The 17007-nt window shown below is 39.3% G+C and overlaps 1 protein-coding gene across 2 annotated transcripts in view; it reads left to right on the top strand.

The window, feature by feature from the left end:
* The window catches only part of arhgef12a (Rho guanine nucleotide exchange factor 12a), a 41195-nt gene that overhangs the window by 8683 nt on the left and 15505 nt on the right, over positions 1-17007 (top strand). The window contains exons 2-6 of one of the 2 annotated variants that reach the window (XM_006795458.3): positions 6307-6327; positions 7172-7263; positions 9314-9379; positions 15637-15735; positions 16813-16862. In XM_006795458.3, coding sequence (XP_006795521.1) covers positions 6307-6327; positions 7172-7263; positions 9314-9379; positions 15637-15735; positions 16813-16862 — 328 coding nt within the window. The remainder of the gene's footprint in view (positions 1-6306; positions 6328-7171; positions 7264-9313; positions 9380-15636; positions 15736-16812; positions 16863-17007) is intronic. The other variant, XM_087850965.1, reaches the window with a different exon arrangement.

The following is a 17007-nucleotide window of genomic DNA, read 5'->3' as shown; positions in this document are numbered from 1 at the left end:
TTAGATAACAGGCAGTGTCTTTGTGTTCTCTCTTATTGGCCAGCTGCAGGCATGAATCAGACTGTTCAAGTGACTGTATTATTGCACAGTGGAGATGAAATCTTACTTCTAAGGAGGTGAGGTGGAAAAAAAAACAGATTTTGCCAGTTCCATAAAGTACTTGGCTGGCCAGTGGCATATTGTAGTACTGATATCCAGCTGAGGACATGGTGCCATCACTACAGACCTGCAGTCCAGCTCTGCCAAATTTTCCAAAGAAATCTACCATCTCAGGGTGTGTAGCTGTGTGATGGTGTACACTTCAACTCCTGGAATTGACACACCTCAGTCTGATCTCTGCAGGCAACTCCCAAAGTGTCCAATCCTACACTAGTAACAGACAGGCACCACCCCTTTTAACCCCAACAACACCTGGCTGTGCTGTGAACTGTGCTCTGCTTCTGGTAGGGGACTTGCATTACTGCAACTTCCTTTAATGCAAGTTACAACAGCAGCTTTGTATGACCAGAGATAGTAAAGGTAATGCTTGGTTTATGAAGCCAACTGTGTTTCCTAACTTGATGCATCCTGCCAGATCTTACCCTGAGTTTGAAATGTTTTATTTTTCTCTGTTGGCATACAAAACACATTATAATGCACATCTGAGATAAACTTTAATAATCTCCCTAGGTCTGCTTAGATTAATTCTAAGAGGAACCGAGAGTAATCCGAAGTATTTCCTCCGAATCTTGCATTACTTTGCCTAGTTCCTTATATACTGTTTCCCTTCCTCTTTAGTGTGGGAGACCTGTGCACAGAAATGGCTGTGCATCAGAGCTCCCTTAGAGCTGTTTGTCCTCCCTCTTTCTCTTCTTTTTCCTCTCTCCACGGGCTGGTCTGGTCCCGGCCTCTCTTGCTGCCACTGTTGCTGCAGTTGGCCCAGCTCTGCCACAGTTTTCCATCAAAACACCAAACCTCAATGGAGCATTCAAGCCCAGGCCCGCTCCAGTGCTGCCCCTCCCTCCTATCCCACCCTGTTCTGACTCTGCCTTCTTTCTTCCTTTCTCACTCACTGCACAGTTAATGGCCCCGTCCAGGAAGAGGTTCCTCACTTAGACTTTATATAACTGGATCTGAAGTATTGAATGAAGTGTGAGTGTTGTCTGTGAGATTTCATAGGGGGGGAAAAAGCTGGTTTTAGCAAGTTGGTTTTGTAGCTTCTCTTAGATCTACATGTAAGCTGTGATCTAAAACTGTTCTAACAAAACCACAATGTAGAAGAATTAAGTTATTGTCAGTTGTTGTAACAGGATTCACACGGTCCAAGATGGGGTTTTTTTTATTACTAAAAGGCTGTTTAGAGTGTTGCATCAGTGTGCAACTTCTGCAATCAGACTCAGAAGGTGTTTTGTTTAATACTTAAACAGAACCGCATATTTTCTGTTCATATCATGCTGTTCTTTGTATGTTTTTGTACTGCAACCAGTGATTATTAACACTCAACCAGTGGTTATTAACACAAGAGTCTCTTATACTCTTGTTTGTTCTAGCAAATCCAAAAAAAAGAAAAATTTTATACAGTCCTCGAAACCTGACATAAACTATTAATGGAGACTTGATAAGAATTAAAACTTTGCATAGTTTTCGTAGTTTTATCAGGGGAGGAGGGGGCGTGGAGATTATACACTGCTGATCGGCAAAAGAGTATGTACTGTGAAGTTATAGGCTTTAGTGTATGTCAGTAATACTTTTCACTACAAACTATGAAGTGAGACCCCATAGTATGAACAGACTTGCAGGCTTTGCAGTCACTGCTGTCAGAATCTATCAGAATCTATGCCACAGCAACCAGCTCTTATCAGAATTTGCTTATTCACAACTACTCTTTTTCCTTTTCATTGTTTAACTCCAGCTAGTACAGATATTGTTAGACAAACCTGAATTGTAAGCCTGAAACACTCCCAGTGCAGCCAATTAAGATACTTAACTATCCACGTGGCCATGACAATTACTTTTCTTGGATAGTAACCCTTGGGTTAGTGTTATGAATGCATGCTGTTGTTGTAAATTGACAAACCAAGGTAGCATTGTTTTTGGACCAAAATCCACGTTCCACTTAATACCACTTTTCAGATGATGGATGATGATGTGTGATCGCTAGCGAGCTATGTTAGCATAACAAACACAGTGAAGCTGGAGGATGAACACTAACATTTTTCCACTCGATAAAAGTTAACTTGAGGGTTCCCAATGGCTATGGACAAATGCAATCTCATGGTAGGATGCTGTAAATGGACCAAACCTCAGTTAGGAGAACAACTGAGATAACCCCTCCACAATACAAGGTTAGTCATTAATATACTGCAACAACATGGGAATAGAGCAGCTGCGAGAGAATTCAACATTAATGAATCAATGGTTCAGAAGTGGAGGAAATAAGAAGAATAAGTTGAGTAAAGTTTAACTTATCTTACTGTTTTGTTTCGCTTAATATGCCTTATAATCCGGTGCGCCTTATGTATGAAAATAGACCCGTTCATCAACAGTGCGCCTTATAATCTGGTGCGCCTTATGGTCCGAGAAATACGGAATATTTAGTTTCTGAAGAGTATGTAGAATGAAAAGTATTTCTTTTAAACTCTGTCTTTAGTTACTGGTGTGATTGTAATTTAAAATGGGGGGGGGGGGGGGGGGGGGGTTATGGGAACCTCAAAAACTGTTATTTTTATTGGTGCTAAAATGTTTTTATGCGATATTTCCTATCTACAATTGGCATGACGTCTAACAGGGTAGAGCAGGGCAAAATACTGAAATGTAATTATTATAAAAAATTGTCACACTCTATTCTGTTTGTCTTACAGGTATAATAGAACTGTGTATTTATCAGTCCTTTTTGCTTGAGACAAAACCAAAATGAGACTTTTAAGCCTTTGTTTGTCATTCTGTTGTTACATGTATCGGGTATGATGACTTGTCGTCAGCTATCTAAGTGTTGTAGAAATATGGTTCGTCTTACCCATCTTTAAATTTCTTATTTTAAGCTGAGGACACTTGCACCCACATTGAAACTTTGCAGCTTCAAATTGGCTGTCACCAATTTAGTCTTAGACAACAGTCACAGTAGCTCACAGTAGCTTGCCAGTGCCAAAAGATTTTACAAAAAACAGTATTTCTGTTATGTGTGTTGTTGTTTTGTTTTGTTTTCTTTTTTTTTTTTTAAGCATGCAGTTAACAAACCATTATGTAGAGGCATAGAGAAACACATGGGGAATGAGTTATGACTAAGTAAATAACCATTACTTCAAAGATGGATTAGCAGTTGTTATGTGTATATATTGGATTTGTTCCTTCAGCTTGAATTGCATAGTTTGTTTGTGGGTTGTTTTTTTTAAACAACCTTTTGACTGTTAGTTTGGGCTAATATGATGAAGCCCCTATCTGTCATTGTCTCATGTCAACTGTACCTGTCCAAAAAAAAGTTTTGGAAAACTTTTATTAATGCATGTTAAACTTCTTTTCTGCATAGGCAATGTTTCCCAAACTTACAGATACATTTACTGTTGAAAACTGATTCCAGTTCATAATATATACACAGTAAGCCGCTATATGCAAATAGACTTACAAACACTATTCTTACAGTAAAAGTAGATATGCCACAAAACACTTAAAGCTGTAATAAATATCATCACTGCACATGCCTCGATGCTACAACTCTGTTTATGCAAAAAAAAAAAAATGTTTCTTCTTTTTGGCTGCTACAAATCAGATGATTGGCTCATCCTAGGAGGGATCAAACAAGTATTATCTTTGATTCGGTCAAAAATGTATATTCATTATTCCTTTAGTGTCATGTTTCTCGCTTATAATTTGTGATGTCACATAGCAAATTACCAGACAGCTTTTACATTCAGCAGTTATTTAGAAGCACTGTTTCCATAGCAGGCTGGTCTCACTCTCAGCGGGACTGTGCTGTAGTTTTGCTGTGATGCCCGGGCATCGTTGTTATTCCTTTTCTTTCAGTTTTTTTCCCCTCTGCACTGGTTGAGTGCCAAAACCAATGTGACAACAGTGCTCACGTCCACCCAGGCGGAAAGTTGTCCTTAGATGGAAAGTTTTTATTTTTTATTTTTAATTTAGCCTGTGTCTATTTTTATGATAACTTTGGAAGCATTCGTTTGTAAATGACAGAACCCAGACCTTTAAATGGTTAGTTGTAGATTTGCTTGCCAGAGGCAACTAGGGATGTTTAACAGTCAAGCTCTGAAGTGGTGTGTTTTCACAAACTTGAACCAAAAGTGTGGCAGCTTCAGGATTCTGCGCAGCGGGATATTTCTTGATTTAGGAATAGTACCTATAATTTAAAGAATATTAGTTTGTTTGATATCCTTAAACTTACATAGTGATCCCCCATTTTGTGTAGCATATAGCACATACGAAGTTTTGTTGTCCCTTTTAAAACTTGCTGTGCCACCACTTCCTTTTACCACTTCTCTCTTGTTTGTACTATTTCTTGCATATTTTTCATAACTACCTTTGTCCTTCTTCTCAGTCTTTATATGTATTTTATAGGCACGTGATTTCATGCTAGGTGTTTCTCTTATTTCTTCTAGAGACTGTGCTGGCTCTGACTCATGTCTTTTTTTAGGACGTAAAATGATGTTGCCCTTCTGAACAAAAGTTTTTTCAGTTCCCTTCAAAAGTTTTACCAAGTGCAAGACCTCATGAAGAGGAACCACAGCATTATTTCAAAAGGCACTATTATAAGCATAATTCAGCACAGTCATGTCTACAGTCACTGTAGACGGCTTGATGTGTCATCCATCCTCTTGGTTTCCCTGTCATGCTTTCATTTGCTCCTATACGATCAACCAAAAACATGTGCCTACTCATTTTTGCCGTCTCCGAGCTTGTGCATTTGCATGTAGCATTTCACAGTGTGTGTATTTGCGTGCTGACTTTTCCATCCTTCCAATTCAGAGGTTTCTTAGGGAATGGGTTACTTACAACTAGTTTTTTTTCCCCCTGCTGTAAGCTCTGGAACTTATTACAGTCTGAGGCATTTTCATAAACGGGCCATTCAGCTGCCCCTGCATGGCCCTGAATGAGACAGTGTCACAAGGAGAAAGGGAGTTAATGTGGCTAGTAAGTCATGACACCTCCTTTTTACCGAACAGTATTATTTTAGAGTGAGTAGTTATTTGTATTCATATACTGTGCATTTTCCCTTGTTTTTCTCTTTTTACATTTTCACAAGCATTTAGTGTAGCATACAGCACATATGTACAAGCCTGAATAAAGACTTTGGGGTATTACAGCAAAGTGTGAAAATGGATTTCACTGCTGTGTGATTATTTCCACAGTGAGGCACCAATCTTTTCCATCTTTTCCACTTCTTCGCAGTTAAAAATAATAAAATGTAAAATGGCAAATTGTGTCTCAGTCTTTCTGGAGAAAAATCAGTAGTACTGACTGTGTGGACCCCAACTTGGAGTGCTGACGGGTGTTGCAGTGACACTCATATAATCAACTCCAACACTAAGAGTTTTAAGATACTTTGCTAGGTTAAACAAAATAAATCAATATTAAAATCTGTGACCCTTTGCCACGTTGCGTTGGAATAGATTGTCTTTGATTCTCTTTAATCACTTTAAGGCTAAAAACACATTTTTGGCATGTATATCTTATCTTTGAGTACTGGAGTAAAATTTGGTTTAGAAACTGTACAAAGTGCAAGGTCCAGCCAACTCTTGCCTTGGGTGACTCTGTTAAGGCTGTCTCTTAAACATGAGAATGACCACCTACAGCTGCTGTTAACAGTGTAGCATTTCTTTAAATTGTCTTGCCTATAAATTTTCTTTCATGCTTTATCTCCCAAAGAAAAAAGGCAGATCTCGAGTATCCTGGAAAACATTATGTTTTCCAATATGGTGCTCACTATATCCCCTAATTATTTCATCACTGCTGCACTCTGTGGCAATGAGCATGCCACTTCGAAGGCCCTGTGTATGATTACGATATGATTATTACAGTGAAGCTATGATGTCTGAAGAACTAGATTACAGCACATGCACACAGATGAGATCTGAGAGGCAGAGGACATTTGACCTGGAAAACGCTTTAATCTGCAGCTGAAGAACTCCGATGTTTGATCGGGATTATCATGTTTACTACTATATGGGTCTCATGAGAAACTGTCAGCACGACATCTTGTTTTTCGTTTTTTAACTCTCCAAACAGGAATAAGCAGCCCAGCTTTTGTGCTCTACATTAGTAGTCTGCCAGCAGATTTCTGTAGGATGCTAACTGTTATTCTGTTTTATCTTGCAGGTTTCCCAAGAAAGCAAACAGGTAAGAATCTTTATCTTATTGGATTGCTGACACTTACACCCTTATGAATAGGGAATCCTGTGGTAACACAGACATAACACACCACCCAGACATGTACAGAGCTCTGCATGAGGGAAATGAGGCAGATTTTACTAGGCCTGGTGTGCTGTAATACAGAAGTCTTTAGAGTGTGGACCAACCCCCCGCCCCCATGCACACACACACACACACACACACACACACACACACACACACACACACACACACACACACACACACACACACACACACACACACACACACACACACACACAGAGAGTGACGGACAAAGGGGTCCCTCTTTTAAGGGCGGCCCATCGCTGCCTTTCACTGTGAATAGAACAGTGGCCTTTCACAGTTGAGGCCAGTATAGGCAGAGGCAGCCATACATAGCCTCCCGAGGTTCAAGCCGGAGTCTGGCCTTGTGGTATCTCCACTGAGAAGCGTCCTTTCTCTGGCCTTGCTCTTTGGGCACTCAGGAGAGCGCCTCCACTTCCTCTCAGCGTGTCACATTATACAGTAGACACACTCGGCATGATTCATACGCTAGGAGGTCCTCCTGCATTTTATTCTCAAGAATAAAAAGGACAGTAGTTGGTTCTTACTGTTGCTGCGGTTACTCCGGGTCTTTACTTGCATGAAAGCCAGGCTTATTCTGTAGCAGTAATGTAAGATATGCATACATTATAGTGACCTTTTCAGTAAAAACAATGCAATGTGTAAAAGTCTGCATTGTTGTATGTGATTGCTCTTACTGGACAAATGCTGGTCTTGTACTGTTCTACCACTTGGTTTACCTTTTACTCATCTGTTCCCCTTTCTATAGAACCAGCAGCATTCTCAGTAAAGACCACCCCCCAGACAAGAAACCCAAAAGTGAAAGAAATTCCCTTCCCTCCAATGAGTTTGACCCTACAGGTAACTTTGTACTTTCATTTCTATGCTTGAATGTGGTTTTCCTACTCGGTCTGCTTCAGTCCGTGACAGTGCGTGTTTCCATCTCTTCCTTCGGTCTTTGAATGCCTCACCGACTGCCTCACATGTTTCTGTCTGACAGTCTCCTTTTCTTTTTTTCTCTTCAACTCTCACACTCACAAATTGTCTCATAGAACAAATGTGCTCATGATGATTTGCTCAAGGCATGTTTGTATCTTGCTCTATGCTTTGTGCTTGATTATTGCATAAGTTTAAAATGACAGCTTTACGTCAGTCTTCACATGTGTGGTCTGATCTATGATAACTGTTTGTTTGTCATTGGATGAAAATAATTTATTATTAGTAGGAGTTTGAATCATCTTTTTGGGAGTTAATTCAGTTAACAGACAGTATAATGTGTCTTTAATGGTTACGTTGACATTACAGCTTTACAAGTGTTTGTCAGAAAGCTTACGTTTCATTACATGTTGCCAGTGTTAACCCAATAAGCAGAGAACTGTTTGATTAATGGAGTGAAAAATCAGTAGCTCTGTGTGTGTATTATGTTCACGTGTCTCACAGTTTTACATAAATAAGTGGGTTTTGTATGCTTGAGTGGTTGGGTGGTCTCATGTGTGCATGCATACTTGAAGGGCACAAAAAGCCACTGAGCTTATTATGCACTCCAGTTTCCAGTTTATTGCAGGGTGAAATTGTTATGTTTCAGAGACAGACTCGTCTGATATGGTGACAGTCCCTGTGGTATTTGTCAGCAGTCAGTTGAGTGTGATTCGAGATATGACTGAAGCTTCTGTATTCACAACAAAAAAAGAAAATCCTCGGCACCACATAGTGGCTTATCTGTGAATGATGCAACAAAACACAGACAAGATGAGTTCTCTCAGTTAAGACATGCGCTTTGCTGCTTGTCTTTGTCTGGCATCAGACTAAAATCTTCTTGCATACATTTCTTTGATGTTTAGCTATGTAGCGATTAAACAAAATGTACCAAATCCAGCAAGACGCACCTCATTCTTAAATGTACTTTTTGTACATCTTTATTTTCTGCTAGTGTTACATTTATGTCCTGAAATTTTGCATGTCTGCATGTTCTGTATCGCAACTTGTACTTTTTTTTATTTGCTTGCAAGATGCATGAACTCTAATAATCTTTTCCTAGATTTTCTCCATATGTGCCTTTTTTCTCTAATTTCAAAGTGGTTTGGGTTTATTAAGGATATACAGAAGTAGGCAGACACTGTAGATGTTTATTAAAACTGACTTTTTAGATCATTGTTTCCCACAAAAACTGATTATTTGATTAAAAGAAAAAGTCAGCCTCCTTATTTTAATTGGTGGCCTAAGAAAAGTTTCTCTTCTGTTGATGGAAACTTGATTTTGGAATTATTTTTAGCATCATCCCCTTTGCCACAACTTATAAAACCACCCTCTGCGGTGGGGAGACACACCCAAAATTGCATGCAATTTCACTAGCTGCTTATTCATCACGATAAAACTGGAGGCAAAATTGAATATACCAGACCTAAATGAATGCTAGGTTTAAGTGTACAGCTACACTTTTATGGCCATTGTGTTATTAGCGCAGAATTTTTTTTATTAAAGAAGCCAGATGCAATCTTGGCCTTTTGTAACCTTCTTTATTTTCAGGACTATTTCTATGTTTAATATAAAATCAGACTTGAGCTTATCATTTTAATGCGGTTTTCAGTTTTGAAAGCGTGTGGCCCCTATAATTACATTTGCAGTAAGTATCTATAGATATGTGGGTAGTTAAAAATAAAAAGGTACTAAAAAAAAACAAGCTAGTTAATCTTCAGCTACTTTCACTTTTTTCAGTGCCTATTCAAATCTTTTTTTTTTTTTTTTTGTTAAACTGCCGATTTGTGCATTTAATTTTTCATCTCCCATGTTTATTTCTCCCTCATGATTTTCTCTTTCCTGTTTTGTGTTTCCTTTCCTTGTGTTGTTTCTTTATGTGTATGTGAATGTGTGCTGTCTGCTCTGCGTTCTGTGTGGTGGGGGCTGTGAGCAGAAGCTCTGGTGGTACAGAAGAGTGGCAGCAGCAGTGTGCTACCAGAGGGGAAGCCTGAGTCCTGTGGTAAGAAGCTCCTGCTTGAATGGCTGGTGTGGCAGCTGCATTTGTACACGCTTCCTGGTGTGAGATTGCCTATAGATGTTTTACTTATGTGACCATGCTGGCTGATATTAAAATAAACTGTCCTCATAATCACTGCCAAGACATCAGCTCAACTGGGATACATTCAACTCCTTGTTTATCTGCTCTTTTAAAAATGGAAATCAGTATAGCATTTATTAAGAGATAGGCAGCCAACACATATTTTTTACAGTGATTATTTATTTATTTCGTTTTATTTTATGATCAGTACAATAGCTTCTAGTAGTCAACCTTTTTGTGAACATTTGGTATGTAGTTTTATTGTACTTTTCAAATGAATGAGCTAATTTAAGTATAGGATCTGCCTACATGATTACAAGGACCAAACATTGGATTTAGTGATATGTTTATTAGAATCTATGTAAACAAAGCCACTTGGGTGTCCCTCTGGTCTTTTGAAACCCATTCAACTTTGCTTTCATGCTTGTTACTTCATCTACACTGACACGAGTACATTTACAGGCAGAGACACGTGGTCACTGCAGCCAACTGACTGCATGTGGCTTGCCTCACATGCAATGAATTGACAAAACAAATTCTTAAAGCAGCTGTCAGAAATGCCAGTTTGAGCTGAGATAGTCTAAACTCTCCGAAGGGTACAGTTGACAAAGGTAAACCCTTATTATCATATGCAACAAAGCTTTGGCGTGCTTTTTCACTTTGAAACAAACAGATCTTTGTCTCTTATCTTTTTCTGGTCTGGTGCAACTTTAGCATTTTTTTTAAGACAACAAAAAAAGTCAGTGAGAACTGAAAGTCTTAAAACTCCAGCTTTTAATGAAATGAAATTGTTCTGCCTTTTTAATGCTCTGGCCTGTTACTTGGGTTCCTTTTGTGTTACTGTGGTGATGATACAATACAGAAGGTCACCTTATTCTCTAGTGTAAGTTTTGTATCATTGGTGGGTGCTGATTACATTAAAGTTGAATCTCTGAATTATACATTAGCTGGTTTATAAATACCAAAGAATTTTAAATGCTTTAAAGCATAGAGAGAGAGAGATAAGCATCTAGAGGCAAATTCACACCAGCTCTTGAATTCATATGGCTTCATCTGCTTCCTTGACACCCATGCCCTCTCCTCCTCCCTTCCTCCTCGCTCCTTCATCTATACCTAACCCTCACTCTCTACACCCTTCCCCCCAACCCAGAGCTTTTGGCTCCTCTAACCTCTCTCCACATATTAGCTGCTGTTCCTTCTATTCTCCAACCCCCAACGTACCTATTGATCGACTTGCCTCTCTTTTGATGACAAGAAACCACTGGATACCTTTCTCAGTCTTTAAAATGTTGAAATGACAATTTAAGAGAGTTTGTTGTAGTTATAGAGTCTTCTCGTTTTGTTGTTGTTTTGTTTGTTTGTTTGTTTGTTTGTTAAAATAATATGAGACTACAATTATGTATTTAAGCATTTGTGTACTTTGCGTAATGTTTTCTTTTATGTCTTGTGATGAAGTGCTGGCCAGATAAAAGATAACCTTCCCCTTGCGTTTCTTCTAAATCGCTCCACAAAGAACCTGAAAAGTAACGTTCCTCTTTCTAACCTGTGAGATAACATCTACTTAAACAGAGTCGTCAGATCAGTTTCAGAAATGACCTCACACGTAACCTGTTTCCAAGGAAAGGTGCGACCCTGTGTAAAATGTAAATAAAAACAGAATGCAGTGATTTGAAACTCATTTTCAACAATTCTGGGAAATGGGTGGATGTCTGCTTGTTAAGACAAAATGTTTTATGTTGAAACTGTTGTTTTGTAAATAAAGATATGAGTAAATTTGAAGCTTATAGTACAGAGGACATTTTTTTTTTTTTTAAACACACATCTCTAAGCATTTGTAAACTGAGACGACTGATTGCTTTTTTTTAAAAGCGAAACATTTTCCGAGCATGTGTGATTCAGAAATTCAGGTATTTCATAGTTCAGGGCTTCCTTTGTTGTAGTTCCCATTTAAAATGTTTTCAATTGTCTAATTCATAAGTGTCAAACTCTGGCCCGCGGGCCTAATTACATTTGGCCCGCGAAGCCATACCAAATTACTATTAGAGCTGGCCTACTGGTATTATACAGCTAATATATATATATTGTTTAGTATTAAGCTTTGCTTGTTCCATATTCAGTTTTTCAGCAAAACGTGTTTGAGTCCATAAGAAAAGATTCATTCTTATATCTGGAGGAATAAATATACTTCAATAAATATTGTTAGCCCGCGACTTTGTTCCAGTTTTGAATTTTGGCCCACTGTGTATTTGAGTTTGACACCCCTGGTCTAATTGGTGGGGGCTGTAGAAAGACCAGTTTAACATCCAGATTCTTTTCTTAGCAGGTCATGTTACTAAACTGTTTCTAAGTAACTTAAATGTATGTTTTTAAACCCAGTTTACCTAGCTTCTGTTATTGCTGTACCAGGCCTTTGGAAACTTTAACTAACACTGTATTTAAATCATTTATTTATTTAAAAAAAACAAAAAACAATCATGGTTGTACCTTTTATAAATGGCGTGTTTTGTCTTTGTACTGTTTAATTGAAATTAAATTATTAATGATGGTTCCAACTTTTTTGCATAGGGTTCTGTATTATAAATAGGTATTTTTATTTGTTTGTTGTCTACCCAGTCTTGATGATGATTATGATAGTAATAATAATGAGAAGGACCCTTTGTTGTCATTGTCTATTAGAAAGTGCAAAACATTAGATAAAACATTTTAAAAGAATTGAAGCATGTAAAATAAATAAATCTGGCATTGAAAATAATTAAAGTGTAAAGGACAGACATAGACATCCGTATATTTATGATGACTGGACTTAAGGGGATGCCATTCACCACAGAATAAGTATTGTGCTCCTTTATTTACAGCAGTTGTGGGTTTTGAAGGCATAAGGGAAGACACTGTTTTAACTCTGTTTGTCTGGATGTTTGTCCACCTGTACTGCCTGCCTGAGGGCAGAAGGTTGAACAAGTGCTGTCCAGAGTGGGGAGGCTCTTTCATTATTTTCTTTGCCCTGCTGAGACGGCGAGTGCTGGAGATGTCCTCTAGGGAAGACATTGGGCAGCCGATGGCTCGCCGGATGGTGTTGATAACCCTCTGCACAGCTTTCCTGTCTGCTGCCGAGCAGCTAGTGTACCACACTGTGATGCAGTACATCAGTACATTGTCGATGGCAAAGCAGTAAAAGGCTACCAACAGCTTTTCCTCTGTGCGATTCCTCTGCAGCGCACTCAGGAAATGTTGTCTCTGGTGGTCTTTTTTTAACTGTTGCTGTTATGTTGGGAGACCAAGAGAGATCCTCCGCGATGTTCCTATTAAATTAAAGAAGGAAACCCTTTTGATGCAGTCTATATTGATCTAGCGAGCAGCAGGGATGGGTCCACGCTGCGCCTCCTGTAGTCAGTCATCATCCCCCTGGTTTTTTGATGCTGAGTGCCAGATTATTAGCAGAGTAACACCCAGACAGCTTCTACACTCCATCTCTGTACACTAACTTGTCACTTCCAGATACAAGTCAACTCACAGTAGTGTTTTCAGCAAACTGTATTAACTGTGCATAGTTTGTGTTCTAGGCAACTATAAATTCGTGTTTCAGGATAATATTTTTCCAAGTCTATGATGTGTTATGCATTTACACAGTAAAAGCCTTATTGGTCATATTTCATGTCCACACTGGCTTCAAAGATGTCCTGTCTTGGGACTGTTTCAGTGAAAGTAATGGGGCACAAAATCCCTTCATCCAAGTATAGATAATACATTTTTAAAGGCAGATGCCACATCTGGCCCGCGAGATCATTTTATATAGATTTATTATTATTGTTATGCATGGCCCGGCGATATGAGGCGCTAATAACACACAAACTACAGATCCCATAATGCAGCGCTGCAGCCTCCTTGCCGAACGCTAGGCTATCTGGGAACATTCCCGCGTCAATCAAGTCAAACTTCTGTTATTGCAGAGCTAGCACCTGACAATGGCGAAGAGAACAGTTGATTCTGAAAACGGAGCCTTTCATCATCGGTGGGAGACTGAATATATGTTTACAAACATTGCCGGTGTTCTGGGAATCCATCCTACCTGACAAACCATCCTACCCGTTGTTTCTACGCATGCGCACAACACGAAATTCAGTGGCGAACCGTCCTACCTTTGTGAATATGAGCTAGAAGCATAATTTTACAGCTAGAATTCAGTGGCAAATCATCTTACCTTTGTTAATGAGAGCTAGAAACATACTCTGATGGGTAAAATTACATGTCAAACCGTCCTGGCTTTATGAATGTGAGCTACAAGCATACTCTGATGGGCAAAGTTAAGTGGCAAACCGTCATACCTACTTACATTTGTGCTGGAATTACTCTGTGACAGCAGAAATGTGCATAAACTACTTACGGTAGGACGTTTTGTCAGAACACCGGTAAACCTGTGTATCTTATTAGTGGAGCTAATGTGGCTGTAATTAAGGAATTTAAGACAGCACTACGAGACAAAACATCAGGATAAGCTGAAAAACCTAAATGCAGAGCAGAAACTACAGAAAGTAGAAGAGCTAAAGAAGAATCACTCTCACTTTGCTGATAAACTGAGCGCACTGAGTGCTTTAAAGTCCTTTGGTGACTTTAAAGCACAAAATGAGAATTTCGAGCTGCTTCACAACCCATTTACAGTCAGTGTTGGGAAGGTTACTTTTAAAATGTATTCCACTACAGATTACAGAATACATGCCCCAAAATGTATTCTGTAACGTATTCCGTTACGTTACTCAATGAGAGTAACGTATTCTGAATACTTTGGATTACTTAATATATTATCATGTTGTTTACAACTACATGAATGTACTATTGCTGTGATTTATTACTATTACTGAAGGTCCGCAGCTCCGAACCATAGTAAAGGGACCTCTGGCTAATATGTCGGGTTCCGTGTCGGGCTCGTAGCCAAAAACTAGCTTTACTTTGTTGTCTGGGTCAACTTTTCTTGTGAGAGACAGAGAGCAGGGTTGAAAGGCTGCTCCAACGGAGCTTATTGTTTCAGAGGAAAACACAAACACAGTGTACAGTCGAGTCTTAATAGCTTACTTACAACTGGGCTCGTCAGGCACTCTTCTTGGCTGCAGTGGTTATTATTATATTTACATGCTTCCATCTCCCGTTTCTGCTCGATGACAGCTCGTACTTTTCCACTCTCCTTTTTCTCCCTCCTCGCACTCACAGACACATAACGGGTATGGCAGTCCATTCTCCCTGCAGCACGGACTACACTGCCCATGATGCTACATTCTTTAGGGCTATGGTTATAGCATTCTGCCTATTAGCTTAGCACAACAACAAAAAGGCGCTCTCCCACCCAGGAAACACACAGTCGCAGAGAGCGCGCATCATCCTGTAACCATGGCAACCGCAACGCTGCCGCCTGGAACAACAGAACACAGCTGTCAAACAAAACCCAAACAGTCCTGACCTGCGACAATATGAAACAGGAAAATACCGCCGTGTAATCCATTTATTTCAACAAAGTAACTGTATTCCAAATACCACCTTTTTGAATGGTAACTGTAACAGAATACAGTTACTCATATTTTGTATTTTAAATACGTAACAGCAGTACATGTATTCCGTTACTCCCCAGCACTGTTTACAGTTGATGTGGAAACTGCACCTGTGCAGATTCAGATGGAGCTGTATTCTAATGGGACACTCAAGGGAAAGAATGGCCCGCAGAGTTTATTAGTTCCATTCCTGAAGCAACGCCCCAGCTCCATCTACATGCGGCTCGAACCTTGTATATGTTTTCATTTATTTTTTCTGGGGTTTGTGGCAGCATGTTCATATTTCTAACTTGCATAATTTTGACATAATTCAACATATCTAAACAAAATCTCTATTAAACATTTAAGAAGGCACCATGGAGCCATTATCTGTGGAGCCCACTGTTGTATTTTGACGTTTAAAAGCAAAAAAGGAGAGCTTTCTAGTGACCTACCTCACACACAGACAGCTTCAGCTTTATGCTTTGGCAGAGGAAAAAGTGTAAAGTTTATAGTGACTGGTTTTTATCACCTTCCCAGTGTGATTATTGTGGAATTCTGTCACCCTACATGCTAAGAGTGAACTAACTGGATGAACTAAAAATTTACTCAACTTCCTGATCTTGTGAAAATCTTTCTCTTTCCGGTCTGTGTCACTTGCAGGTCTGGTCCAGCGATGTGTAATAATCCAGAAAGATGAAAATGGCTTTGGGCTCACTGTCAGTGGTGACAATCCAGTGTTTGTGCAGCTTGTCAAAGAAGGTAAGATTGACTCTCAAACTTAAAAGAGAAAAATGTTACCACATTGACCACCTTTGGTTTGAGCCTTCCGTGAGCTCCCCTTATTTTGTGCTTGTGTCATCATGCAATGACATCAAACTATCACATCAATTTGCCATGTTAGTTCGCCAATATGAGTGGTAATTGGTCCCCAGAAATCACCAACTCTGGCATTTATTTAAACTAGTGACGTTGTTGACTGTAAACTATTTCCTCTTTCTACAAGTTTCACTTGTAGTTGCAGCTTCTGCTTTATCCTGTTGTCTTGTTATGAGTTTGCCAAGATGTTTCTGTGACCCCAAGTAGTGTCTCACACTGTCTGTAGAGGATTATGTGGGCTTTTATCAGGTCACAGTAAACACTAGCAGGTCTGTACAGCAGTGGATGGAGACTGCAGAGGAGGGAACCAATCGAGACCTTTTTTCTTTTTTGCACTTTCATTAATGCTTGGGAGTGTCTTAACTATCACTGAATGGCTTCCCATTTTCTTTTTTTATGTTCCATGTGAATAATGTATCAGCATTTTAAACTGAAAAGCAAACAAAATGCAGCTATAGTGTCTTTAAATGTCATCCCAACGTGGTGAAACTGAAACATAGTTATAAGTCCTTTTTCCCCACCTACTCCACAGTTGAGCAGACTGAGTTATATTCTTTGTTCCCTGACCCCGAGTTGAATTTCCTCACTACTACAAACCTGAAGACCTAAAGTCTATTTTCGGCTTGCAGAGTACTTGAACTGCACTCTGCTGACTTTAGTCAGACTTGCCTCTCATAATAACCTGTCTCATGCCTAAATCCCTTTGTTTGGGGTGGAGCTGTGAAACAGGTCCTTCTTGTAATATAACCACTGTTATGGTCTTTCAAAATAGTACTTGAAATAGTCACGTATTTATGGTCTGTCAAAAGACTTTTGGCATATTCACTGTGAAGAAATGTCATTGCTGCATCATGAAGAAGCATTTTTTGTGTTTCCTTCCTTATTTTCTATTATTCCACTTCCATTGCTTTTTCTCTCTCTTTTGGTTGTTAATTGCTTATTTCCCTTTGTGTTTACCAGATGGGGCTGCGATGCGAGCAGGTGTTCAGACAGGAGACAGGATCATCAAGGTATTCTGTTCCTCTGCCACCATGTCTTTTCACTGAGAAAGTCACTGTTTTCTACTCCAAGGCCAATACCGAGGCTGCCACCTTCTGGCCACTCAGTATTTCTACTCAGTAAACTATTGGGAATAAAATGCAATGTCAGGCTGTG

The sequence above is a fragment of the Neolamprologus brichardi genome, chromosome 14, assembly GCF_056152115.1.
Source record: "Neolamprologus brichardi isolate AB-2024 chromosome 14, ASM5615211v1, whole genome shotgun sequence".
NCBI lineage: Eukaryota > Metazoa > Chordata > Actinopteri > Cichliformes > Cichlidae > Neolamprologus > Neolamprologus brichardi.
This window is presented reverse-complemented; position numbering and strand designations above follow the sequence as displayed.